Below are 13,112 nucleotides of genomic sequence, written 5' to 3' on the forward strand. Positions count from 1 at the left end.
AAAAAACATTAAAAAGATATGCCTCAATTATCTACAGATAATGACTATTTATACTCGAAATTGAACTGCTAACAAAATTTCTAGTTGAGTTACGTACTTACGTGAAAACAAATAAACCTCATTTTCAAGAAATAATATCTTCCACCGAGACATTCACCCCTAAAGCGGAAGCCCTTTTGAAAGAAGCCCTAAGAGAGCCACCGACTCTAACTACTGTCCATGTACGATCCATACTAGATCTGTCCAACTACCCATCCTACCTCCTCTACACAGCCCATTTAAATTATTTAAGTAGGTTTAATTTTTTTTTAAGAAATAATTAAAAACGATAATTAATATCGGTATATAAAAAATAATTCAATTCAAAATCATAAACAATTTTGAAAAAAGGTGCAATAAATTATTTATTTCAATAATAATTTTGAAATAAAACAGTAAAGAGTTACCGAATATAATATTACTTCGGTCAAATTCGACTTATTCAATTTCTTAACTACCTCCCCGAAATTTGAATAAAGAATTTTTTCGATTCTTTATTATAAATATAGTAATACAATATTAAAATAATAATGTGAGTAATTTTTTAATTCAAATAATATATATATATATATATTATATTTTTTTTTGTGTCACGTCAGATATTTTTTTTATTTCATCTTGTTTCGGCTGTAACTTTTTCGTTTTAGCTCTGATTTAAGTGATTCATATGGTGAATTGTTATTACCAACTTTACACTGTGAACCGTTTAAAAATACTAATAATTATTAATAATTTGGTCAAATAAGGATAAAATTAATAAAATTTAAATCCAAATAGTTAGGCCCAAACCCAACAAAACTAAGTCTAATTTTTGAGCCCAAAAGTTATTAAAGCCAAAGCCTTGAGCTTCAAGAACACACGAGTACACTATATTAAGGTATACTCGAGCATACGATTTTCGCTCGTTGATGTTGTCGTTGCTTAACGAGAGCACAACGATACGTTATTCGTTTGCTCTCGTATAAAGATATATCGTCTTCAAAATCTAGATCACTGTCCCTCGCTTTTTTTATTGGTATTATTAACTCTCGTGTTCTCCTCATCATACCGCTTTTGACTCTCGTTTCGTACTATCAAACAGTTAAATAAAAAATTTGAACGGAACATCCTTGGTAAGGTTGCGAAAACCTTTTCCTAATAGAGTTGCTTTAAAGTCTTAAGGGGAAGCTTGAAAGGGAAAGCTCAAAGAGAACAATATGTCTGTTAGCGGTGGGCCTAAGTCGTCACAAATGGTATCAGAGGTAGACACCAGACTATGTGCTAGCGAGGAGGCTGTTCCCCGGTAGACACGAGGCGGTGTGCCAGTAAGGATGCTGGACCTTGAAGGGAGGTGGATTGTGATATCTCACATTGGTTGGGGAGGAGAACGAAACACTATTTATAAGGGTTAAAGGTTGGGGCGTGGATTTGGCGGGGGGTCCCACATCGATTGGAGAAAGGAACGAGTGCTAGCAAGGACGCTGGGCCCTGAAGGAGGTGAACGAGGACGATAGGTCCCCGTTAAAGGTTGGGGCGTGGATTTGGCGGGCGTCCCACATCGATTGAAGAAAGAAACGAGTGCTAACAAGGATGCTGGGGACCCGTTAAAGGTTGGGGCATGGAATTGGCGGGCGTCCCACATCGATTGAAGAGAGGAACGAGTGCTAGCAAGGACGTTGGGCCCTAACGGGGGTGCACGAGGACGCTGGGTCTTGAAGGGGGCGGTGAATTTTTAAAATTATAAAATTTAATTTCTTACTTTTTCAATTAAAAAAAAAAAAAAGAAAAAAAAAAAGGGGTAAAAAAGTAAAAAAAAGTAAAAAAAAGTTATCTTTCTTTTCCTTCTCATCTCCTAATTTCCCTCCCAAGAGTTTAATTACTTGAAGGTGAAGCAATGGCGTAACTGATGTAATAAGAAAAGTATAAAAAACACTGATTTTTGTTCAACCAAAACATGAAAAAACACCCTTTCTTTCTTCTAAAACCCTCCATTAATGCCTCTCTCAACCTTAGCTCATATTTCCCTTCTCCTCTCCCTCTTCTTCCTCATCCAAGCCGAACCCGAACCCGAACCCGAACCCTTACCCTCGTCCCCGTGGCTAAACAACAAGCTCCACGATTACACCCACCACGACGCCGATATCGAGTTTTTTCAAAACCATAATTGCTCCCGAAAACAACACTTCTGTTGGAAGAATCAAAATGATGGATGGAAGAGAAAGAAGATCATGAGGTGTTGTAAACATCGATGTGTTGATGTTCGGTCCGACGTCGAAAACTGCGGGTTTTGTGGTAAGGTTTGCTCGTTTCCGCGACGATGTTGTAGAGGTTTGTGTGTTGATGTAAATATTAGCCGGTTTAATTGTGGGAGATGTGGGAATAAATGTCGTTTTCGTGTTCGTTGTGTGTATGGTATGTGTGGATATGGTTAGCCGAACCGAAGGGACGGTGGAAGCCATTGTATTCATCGAAGGATCGCTGCTCGGCCGGTGGTGGACCGGCGGAGTGGCTCTTTGTTTAACGGGAGTATATCATCTTAGGTTTTATTATAAGTTTATTTGTTCGGAAAAGATTGTCGGGTATACAAGTCAGATTTGTTGTAGATGTCGATTATCTCTATACCAAGAAATTAAAAAGAGAAAGCTTTTTAAATAAGACTAAATTAATTAGTTTCGGCAAAGTCATATAGTTGGGCGAAAAATGTTCATAGGGCTCGAGTTCCTCTTAAAGTTTGTCATGAGCATGAGGGGTGTACATGGTCCAGGTTGGGTTGGGTTAAGGGATTTTTTTTGACCCAACTTAAAAGTTCGGGTTGGTTGGATTAGTAACCCAACCCAACCCAAAACTTTTCACAACCCAGTCCAACCCAACCATCTATTTTTTTTTAATTAACATAGTTCAACATTGTCATAAAATTAAAGACAACTAAATACAGATATTTAATATATATATATATATATATATATATATATATATATATATATTTTAATCGTAGTTCTAAATTATTAGAAATTAAAAAAATCAAACCCGGGCGTGGGTCTCACTAGACCGGCCAAAGTATTACTCTGGCAAACTCATTAATACTGTAAGATTTTTAATATATTTTATATATTTATTTGGATTGGGTCGCTCGGGTCAACCCGAGAGTTTGTCCCACGAACCCGAAACCGAACCGATTCAATTCGGGTTCAGAAAAATGAACCCAATCCTACCCGAAATACTAATCCAATCGAACCCAACCCTTATAGTTTGGGTTAGGTTGGTCCGAGTTGTCGGGTTGTTGGGTTGAATGTACACCCCTAATGAGCATGTCAAGATCATGACGTCGCACAGTTGAAACTGTACGACCGTGACATAAAACACATAGGAACAAAAAGCGAGTTGTCACTTCTACCTTCGTTCCAGCTCCCAAACACTTTGTAGTGAAAGTATCAGACTACAAGCACAACTCAAAATGAATGTCCGAGGTTAGTAAGTTATCTCTTTTGGTCTTCGTAGTTGAACAATATATGATATAATAACACATATAAACAAAATATAAAACCGTCGAATAGGCCAAAAATGTGTAAAACGCGTAACATTCAAAATGAAAAATTTAAGCAATATTCGTTCACGATCGGAATTTTTGGTTTTTTATTTTTGAAAATGAATCCTATAAACCATTTTTAAATTAAAATATATATTTTAAAATATTTAAACTTAAATTATTTTCATATTTAACCTTAAACCAGACAACTAAACAAGGATGTTTGTGTTGGAGTGTATGTGAAGCTATCTTAGTCTATTAATTATGTCTCTTAATTACAATTATTATTATATTATTACATTATTATTATTTATTCCCAATTAATCCCATCAATAAAGGGAGGGAATTGTATAATATAAGATATATTTTTACATTATTGTATTATCTTTTCATTATTCCTTTTTCTTTTTTTTTACAAATTTTCTTTTATTATTCTCCTAAACAATATTTTATACTGCGTGTACACGGGTTAAGTTGGATTGAGTTAAGGAAATCTTTTGTACGAACGTGAAATTTCAACAACCTGAATAGATTTCACAACTCAACTCAAACTAACCGTCTATTTTTGAGTTGGGTAGGGTTGTCGGGGTGTTTTTTTTTAATCATTTATAAAAACTTTATTTATTTTACGTTATTAAGTAAAATCTGGTAAAGCAAGTAGGGTCTGGTTGGGTTGAGTTGGGTTGAGTTGTGTTATAACCCTATTTTCGAGTGGGTTAGGTTAACATGACTAAAAAATGTCAACCGGTGAACAAACTCGAATTTTCGATTTTTGAATAGTTCAACACAACCCAAGAAAAAAACTAACACGACCCAACCGGAATTATGTTTGTTGGATGATGAAAGTCCCACATCGGCTAATTTAGGGAATGATCATGGGTTCATAAGCGAGAAATACTAACTCCATCATGTTAAAGCGTGTAGATTTAATAAAAAATTGTAATTTAATTACTTCATAATTATTAAAAAAAACCATAAAAAGACAAAAGAGAGAACGGAACCAATAAAAATCACCCACGTTATCAGTAAAAGTCAACAAAACTGTTCATTGACCATCAAACAAGCCCCTGTCGCTGGATCGGTCGATCTCAGGCATCCCACGTGGTGTATTTTAATTGGTTATCTATGCCAACTGTCTATCATTATATAATTTAATATTATTGCTTGTTTAACTTGAAATTCTCTTATATAAACCAAACATGCCCATGTGGAAGTCCAAGCTTTAAAAAATTACTCTCCCAATTATGTCACATTATATTATATCATATCATGTTATTCTAATCCTCTCGACTCAAATATTTAATCTCATATAAATAAATAAATAAATAAATAAATAATTATATTAACGTTCCAGGCCCAAAATTTTGATTAAGATTTAGGAAAATTTTCAAGAGATCGCCCGAGCATATTATATTTTAAATAACATTTTTATATATATAAAAAGGTTAAATTTAAAAAATTCTTTTGACAAGATGTGACAGACGAGAATATATTAGCTAGCTATGAGTGGATGAATTATTTAAAATGTTTTTTTTTTAATCCTGCGTAATAGATTCGACACATAACCATAAATCGAGCATAAATTTAATAATAAGTTATTAATTTGATTAGGTTATAAGATGAAATTTTAATAAATATAAATAAATAAATAAATAAATAAAAGCAATGAATTAAGCATCGCCACGTGTCATTTTCTTGGCTGTGATTCTTCACTTGTTTATGTTGTCCACATACGCTCCTCCATTTGTATCTTTTAAGAAAATAAAAATGAAAATGAAAATAAAAATAAAATAAAAATAAAATAAAAATAAAAAACCCCTAAACCCAATTGTTGCGAAGTTTTTTCGTTCTTCTCTGCAAATCCCTTCTCGTTCAACCTTCAACAAATCAAACCTATAAAAGGTGAAGTGAAAGAAATTCCAATTTCCTTATCATCATCTTCAATCAAGCAATCCACAATCGGAATCCTGTTCGTCCCTATCAATTTGTACAAAAAGCGAAGAAATCAAGAAGAGGAGGGAGGAACAATCAACAATCCTGAGTTTCGCTCGCAATCGCCATGGGCGACACCAGCAGAGAGGCGTTGATTAGCAGAAAGGCGAAGGTGTTCAATCGCTCAGCCTCTCACGCTCAGGACGAATTGCATAGCTTCAGATCGTATTTGCGATGGATGTGCGTGGATCAATCGGACATTTGGAGCGCTGGATTGTCGTGGTCGGTGTTCTTCCTCTTCGCTATCGTCGTTCCAGCGATGTCGCATTTCCATCTCGCCTGTTCTTCCTGTGATAGCCATCACGCCAGGCCGTTCGATCGCGTCGTTCAATTGTCGCTTAGCAGTGTGGCGACGGTTTCCTTCCTCTGCCTTTCGAATTTCATCAGGAGGTACGGACTTAGGAGATTCTTGTTCTTCGATAGGCTCTGCGATGAAAGCGAAACTGTGAGAAGAGGATACACCAACAAGTTCAATGTAAGTTGTATTCCAACTCGAAATTCATCTATCTATCTCTTTCTTCGCATTCCACTGATTGGATCTGGATTCTGATTCCTTGATTGTTCAATCGTTTTTGTTCTTGAATTTTGAATTCAAGGTAAATCGTTAGAGAAATTTCCATGGAAGTTAAAAGAGAGCTTGAATTTGTGAAAGATTTAGGGATTAATATCTGGCTTTTGGACAAATCTGCTGGTTTAATTCGGTTTTCTGTCCATTCAATTGCCTGTCAACTTCTTTGGAATTTTTTGCCTTTGATTGCGGTATTTTTCTGTTTATGGTAAGAACTCATTCAGCGTTTAGACTCATTTTAATATGAACTTCTCCGAATTTGTTTTATTTTTTCAAANTTTTTTTAATAAAAGAACAATTTAAAAAATTATTTTTAGGGACAAATAATGCTTAGAAATTAACTTTAAACAAAAAGAAAACGAAAAGGACGATTTAATTTAATTTAATTTAATTTATTTTTATTTTTATTTATTTATTGCAGAGATCACTGAGAGTACTATCAGCATTTGTGGTCCCATGCTTCGCAGCGGAGAGCGCGTACAAAATCTGGTGGTACGCGTCAGGCGCGTCGCAAATCCCATTCCTGGGGAACGTTATAGTGAGCGACGCAGTAGCGTGCTCCATGGAGCTGCTGTCGTGGCTGTACAGAACCACAGTGATCTTCCTAGTGTGCATCCTCTTCCGTCTGATCTGCGACCTCCAGATCCTACGGCTGCAGGACTTCGCCACCGTGTTCCAGGTAGACTCCGACGTGGGGTCGGTCCTTTCCGAGCATTTGAGAATCAGACGGCACTTGAGAATCATCAGCCACCGGTACCGCGCCTTCATATTGTGGTCGTTGATCCTCGTCACCGGCAGCCAGTTCACTTCTCTACTCATGACTACCAAGTCCTCCTCCCTCAACATCTACATCGCCGGCGAACTTGCGGTACGTGAAATCAAACCCCGAAATTGGAGAATATCTGTTTGATTGCAATTAATTTTAGATTGAATTAAAAATAAGTATGAAAATGGGTGCAGTTATGCTCGATGACGCTACTGACAAGTCTGATGATACTACTACGGAGCGCCACAAAAATCACCCACAAAGCGCAGTCAGTGACGGCGCTTGCTGCCAAGTGGCACGTATGTGCGACGTTGGATTCTTTCGACGTGACAGACGGGGAGACCCCCATGGCTGCCGCCGCCGCTTCCGCCGACGGAAACCTTATGTTTCCGGTGACACCGCGCGGCGATGAGGAATCAGAGGGGGAGGAAGGTTGCGACGAAGAAGATGAACTGGACAACACCAAGTTGATCCCAGCCTACGCGTACAGCACCATCTCATTCCAAAAGAGACAGGCCTTAGGTAATCCCAAAATTCCTAATCTAAATCGAAAATTAAGTAGAAATTAAGTATAGATTAATGGGTTTGGTTTGGTTTGGTTTGGTTGGTGAATATGCAGTGACGTACTTCGAGAACAACAGAGCTGGGATAACCATATACGGGTTTACCCTGGATAGGACTACACTCCACACCATCTTTGGAATAGAGTTATCCTTGGTTCTTTGGCTGCTTGGCAAAACCATCGGTTTTTCTTAAACCCCAAATTCAACTTTTTATTATTATTATTATTATCATCGTAATTAATTAATTAATTAATTAATTCCCACTTCCCACTGCCTTGTATTTGTGTGCTGTATTCTTCGATCTTTGTTTAATTAGTGTTCCCTTCTCCCCTCCCACCTATTGTTTTCTTATAATTTACATTTTACTTTGTATTTTTTTTTTAATTTTCTAGTTTATTTTCTGTTAAATAATAGAAAATTTTAGTGTTTTTTTGTTTTTTTTTTTTAATTTTTTTTTTGCAATTTCCTCTTTTCTTTACTTTTACCCACAATGAAATAATAATCTTGTGAAATAATTAGGTGAATTAATTTGGTTAGACTTAGTTTATAAGTGTATAATTACTTATACGTTAAATAATCTTGAAAGTCAAGTTATAATTATCTTTTAACAAATTTTTATTTTATTTTATTGTAAGTATTTTATTATATTATATCATATTAGAAATAGTAAAAAAGGAGTTCCAACATAAACCCATAAAGTGACCACACTCACGCATGCTTAACTTAACTCAGGTTTAGCAATTCAGTTAAGGGTCTAATGAGACCTAAAAAAAATCAAAATAATCATAGAATTTCAAAATTTATTAGCACTTTTATGATAAAAATTAATTGAATAAAATTCAAAATATTTTATCGAGTGAGCAAAAATTGGAAGTTTTTTTAGCCAGACATTAGCGGTAGGGGTGCTTAAATGACTCGACAAACCGAATAGTTCAGGGTGATTTGTTTACCGGTTGAGTTTCTTTTTGTCAGTTTAACTCGACCCGTTTGAAAATTTTAGGTTGGTAAAAATAATTTCGACCTAACTCATATACTTCTGGAAAAGACCACTTGACAATTGTAACAAATATTGGTGATGTGTTGTAACTTACGAATGTTTGATATGAGATTTTAGATATTTATGTAACATGGATAAATACGAGTTTTTAAAATAATTAAGAAAAAAATCAACCGTTCCAGCCATTCAATCCGATCCAACCCAGAAAAAGAGTTGGGTTGGTTTGGGCAATGAACCTTATTCAGTTCATTAAGGAAGCTAACTCGACCCACTTGAAATTTCAAATTTGAAAATAACTCCAAAAGTCCAATCTAACTTGCTCAAAGTTTGATCCAACCAGAAGGAAAAAAAAATCATATCGTAGAGAAACGGATAGGAGAGGCAACATATAGATTCAAGTGATCAGTTCGGTGAAAGCTCACCCTATATTCTACATGAGTCAGTTGACTTCGATTAGACGAGACCGACCTTGAGAGGAACTGCCTATAGACTCAAGCGATCAGCCCGATGTAACTATTAACATCAAACATGCACAATCCCGTAAATTTTACTACTATTTTAACACGAATCGTATAGTTTATGTAAACTCGTAAATAAAAAAAGTGAAACGAAAAGGGATTTATTTATTTATTTATTTATTAAAGTTTTTATGTTGAAAGAAAGATTGATAGATAAGTTTTAACAATATGATTTGCCATAATGGAATGAGCCTTTTGTGTGGGATGAAAGGCATCCCAAAACACGTACTTGTTGGCATCATCACATGTAAATGGACTCAATCTTGAGCACATGAATCCCATCTCAAACCTGCCTGTTCCACAGCATGCTTTTGCTGAGTTTCTAAACCCTGTCATCACAAACAAAAAGGGTCCAAAAGTTCCATAAAAACAGATGAAAAACCGAGAGAAAAAGGGCTACCGTTATCGAGATATTCCGATTTTTTAAACCTTTACCTCGGGCCTAGTTACATTGTGACTGTCTCGAGGAAAAACTATCTGTTTTAGTTAGGGTTGTGTGAGATCTCACGTTGGTTAGGGAGGAGAACGAATAATTCTTTATAAGGGTGTGGAAACCTCTATCTAGTAGACGTGTTTTAAAAACATTGAGAGAGAAAATCCATAGAGGACAATATCTGCTTAGTGGTGGGTTTGAGCCGTTACAGATTGGTATCAGAGCCAGACCGAGCCCCGAAGGGGGGTGGACACGAGGTGGTGTGATAGGAGAACAAAATATTTTTTTATAAGAGTATGGAAACCTCTCTCTACCAGACGTGTTTTAAAAACCTTGAGGGGAAGTCCAAAGAAGATAATATTTGCTAACGGTGGACTTGAGCCGTTACAAGTTGGTATTAGAGCCAGACACCGGGCAATATGCCTACGAGAAGGCTGAGTCTCAAAGGGGGGGTGGACACGAGCCACGAGGTGGTATGCCAGCAAGAACGCTGGGCTCGAAAGGGGTGGATTAGGGGGTCCCAAATCAGTTAGGGAGGAAAATGAAGCATTTTTTATAAGGGTATGAAAACCTCTCTCTAGTAGACACGTTTTAAAAAACCTTGAGGGGAAGCCCAAAAGGAAAAGCCCAAAGAGAACCATATTTGATAATGGTAGGCTTGAGCCGTTACAAGTTGGTATTAGAGTTAGATACCGGGCAATGTGCCAACGAGGAAGTTGAAGCTCAAAGGGGGGTAGACACGAGGTGGTGTGCCAGCAAGAACGCTGAGCCCCGAAAGGGGTGGATTAGGGGGTCCCACAACAGTTGAGGAGAAAAAACGAAGCATTCTTCGTAAGAGTATGAAAACCTCTCTCTAGTAAACGCGTTCTAAAAACCTTGAGCGGAAGCTCGAAAGAGAAAGTCCAAAGAGAACAATATCTGCTAGCGATGGGCTCAGACTGTTACACTAACTCAATCCAAATATGTTGATAACCCATCCCATTCTTTGATCGAGTTTTTCGAGTCATAGAATTTTTTGAACACGCCTAGTTTTAGTTGCTCTCGTCCCACTAACCTAACAAAACCGTCAATCATATCGTATCATTTGTTTCGAAAAAAAACCAAACCACAAACAGAATTTGAAGAACACACTCACCATAGTAGCTAGGATGATCAATCATGTCGGAAAGAACATCAAATGGATTCGAAAGCACAATCCGAATCCCACCCAATTCCTTCTCCAACATCTCCACCAACCCCATCAACTTCCCATTGAAATCCTTTGCAATTCCATTGTACTTCTCAACACACTCACCACCACCTCCAAAAACCACGCTAGAGGTCCTCTCCAATGGAAGACACCCCATCGGCGGGAGCCCCCCGATCGACATCTTCCTCGCCCCGAGCTTGTATAGCTTCCGCACAAACTCCGCAGCCGTTCGCACTAGAAAACTCTGGTACTCTTCCACGGAAAACTTGGACGATCGCCGAGGAAGAAGGAAGTAGTTTTCGAGGAAGTCATTGGTGCCTAAGCTGATGAGATAGAGAGATTTAGCTATGGTGGCGTTGCCCTTTGAAGCACCAAGATAGTCTCGGAGTTTGGTTTGGTATTCTTTGTAGTACTCGAGTTGCTTCCATAGAGGGATCACCGACTGTACAAGAAGAATCAAGTGTTAGGATCGTACAACAATGCACACACTCGATCTAGATGAACACAAAGAAATAGGAGACAGACAAATGAACATAGACATATGAGAGAGAAAATGCAAGGAGTAATATTGACCAGATGATCAGGCTCCCTATCATCTTTTGCTATAAATAGTTATCGGGCTCGATATCGAGCCTTAGCCCAGTGTTCAAAAAGTTCAATAGGTCGAAAAATTTGATCAATTCAATCCCGTTTGAGTCGGGTTACGAATGTATTTGGATTTAGTTCAGTTCAAATAAATGAAAATTTTAGGTATTAGGTTGATTCATGAGATGTTTAAATTGAAAAAACCTCAACAATTAGGTTGATTCTAAAAAATGTCTCAACCCGACTCAATTCAACCCACGAACATCTCTGAAAGAACGAGAATCAACTTACAAATATATCAGAAGTGGCGTTATCATAGCCGGTTCCGGCGGAAGCGAAGCAAACCCCGGTGACGAAATCAGTGATATTAAAGCTTGGATCCAAGTAGGCTGGGATGGTAGCTTTGATTCCAAAAGCTTGAGAGATGAAGTCTGTAACGATCTTGCCGTTGGAGAATCTTCCGGTGGGCTTTCCGCCGTCGAAATCACGGCCATAAGGAGGAAAATTGCTCTTAAGAACGGTGGAGATGTGGTTGTTGTTGCCGGAATCTACAGAGGAATCTCCGAATACTATGATGGCTGGAACTTTGGTGGCTTCATGTTTGGTCAGTGTTTGAAGGAGGAAGAACGCTAGGAAGATGAAGGAGGAGCCTGTTTTTTCCATTAATTTTTGCTTTGATCTCTTGGGTTGCTTCAAATGGAGGCTTTTTAAAGTGTATTTTAGATTTGGATTTCGGGTGTAGTGTCTATATTGTCATCAGGGTACGTTTCGGAATGTCTGTTTTGGTTTGGCTCGTGTTGGTATAGGGTCTGTATTGTGATCAGGGTACGTTTCAAAATATCTGTTTTGGTTTGGCTCGTGTTGGTATAGGGTCTGTATTGTGATCAAGGTACGTTTCAAAATATCTGTTTTGGTTCGACTCGTGTCGATATAGGGTCTATATTGTGATCAAGGTACGTTTCAAAATATCTGTTTTGGTTCGACTCGTGTCGGTATAGGGTCTATATTGCGATTAGATACATTTCAAAATGTCTATTTTAATTCGACTCTGTCGGTGTATGGTCTATATTGTAATCAAGGTACATTTCAAAATGTCTATTTTGATTTGACTCAGGTTGGTATAGAGTTTATATTATGATCAGGGTATGTTTCAAAATATTAATTTTAGCTCGACTCGTGTTAGTATAGGTCTATATTGTGATTAGGGTATGTTTTAAAATGTCTATTTTGGTTCGACTCACGTTGGTTTTGACTTTTGTTACTTAAAAAACATCCAATTTGGTCGTTCTTTTACTTTCAAAAGGTCTATTTGGGTCTCTAAATTTTCGACTTTGGAATGCAAAATTTGAAATAAAAATAATAAGAATTATTTGTAAATAAGGGAAGAAATCGTATTTCAAAATTAATGTTTTTATTTAATTATTTTTGTTTGAGGTATGAGATAACATTTGCTCTTCAACAAACCTAATAATTAAAAAATGTCCTTTCTTGGCTGTTGTTTTGCAACGTTGCTTCACGCGCGAAAAATGCGCGTTGGATGTATTCAAGCATTCACGTTTTGCTTGGCATGTATGATGTATGTTGTCGGCATCCCTACGCTAGGTAAACCTTCTTCCCCCACGCGCCTCTGGGCTACGTGCATTTCAATTTCAATCATGAAATCTGTGTTTTCTCTAAAAATATTTATGAGTAAGATTATTTGTTTTGACTTGATTTCTCAAATTGAATAATTTGACTATCAACATACTCGTGACTATGAGGGAAAAGGTATGCTTCGCTCTCTCGAGATTCCTACTTGAATCAAAAGACTAAAGGTCCCTAAATTCATCCCGAACCTTTTCCTTCTACCTCTCATCAACAAGCAAGTAACGGCAACTTTGGTGGGGTGCGACAACATACTACTGTTAAAGCATGGAGCAATTGAAATCTTAAAGCTACGGAGATGACTCAATATGGT

At 37.2% G+C, this 13,112-nt stretch overlaps 2 protein-coding genes across 2 annotated transcripts; one reads left to right on the forward strand and one right to left on the reverse strand.

The window, feature by feature from the left end:
* The first annotated feature begins 5,264 nt into the window (after positions 1-5,264).
* On the forward strand, positions 5,265-7,768 carry LOC111787544. The gene is made up of 4 exons (XM_023667542.1): positions 5,265-6,011; positions 6,526-6,972; positions 7,065-7,392; positions 7,490-7,768. The coding sequence occupies exons 1-4, from the start codon at positions 5,604-5,606 to the stop codon at positions 7,624-7,626; spliced, it is 1,320 nt and encodes a 439-aa protein (XP_023523310.1). The 5' UTR covers positions 5,265-5,603; the 3' UTR covers positions 7,627-7,768.
* Positions 7,769-9,050: 1,282 nt separating this feature from the next.
* Positions 9,051-11,918, reverse strand: LOC111788978 (GDSL esterase/lipase At4g26790-like). The gene is made up of 3 exons (XM_023669586.1): positions 11,447-11,918; positions 10,517-11,012; positions 9,051-9,277 (listed from the first exon to the last, which is right to left on the reverse strand). Exons 1-3 carry the CDS (start codon positions 11,816-11,818, stop codon positions 9,078-9,080), a joined length of 1,068 nt encoding a protein of 355 aa, XP_023525354.1. The 5' UTR covers positions 11,819-11,918; the 3' UTR covers positions 9,051-9,077.
* Between the last annotated feature and the right edge of the window lie 1,194 nt (positions 11,919-13,112).

Source organism: Cucurbita pepo, chromosome LG02 (assembly GCF_002806865.2).
Source record: "Cucurbita pepo subsp. pepo cultivar mu-cu-16 chromosome LG02, ASM280686v2, whole genome shotgun sequence".
In the NCBI taxonomy this organism is placed as follows: domain Eukaryota; kingdom Viridiplantae; phylum Streptophyta; class Magnoliopsida; order Cucurbitales; family Cucurbitaceae; genus Cucurbita; species Cucurbita pepo.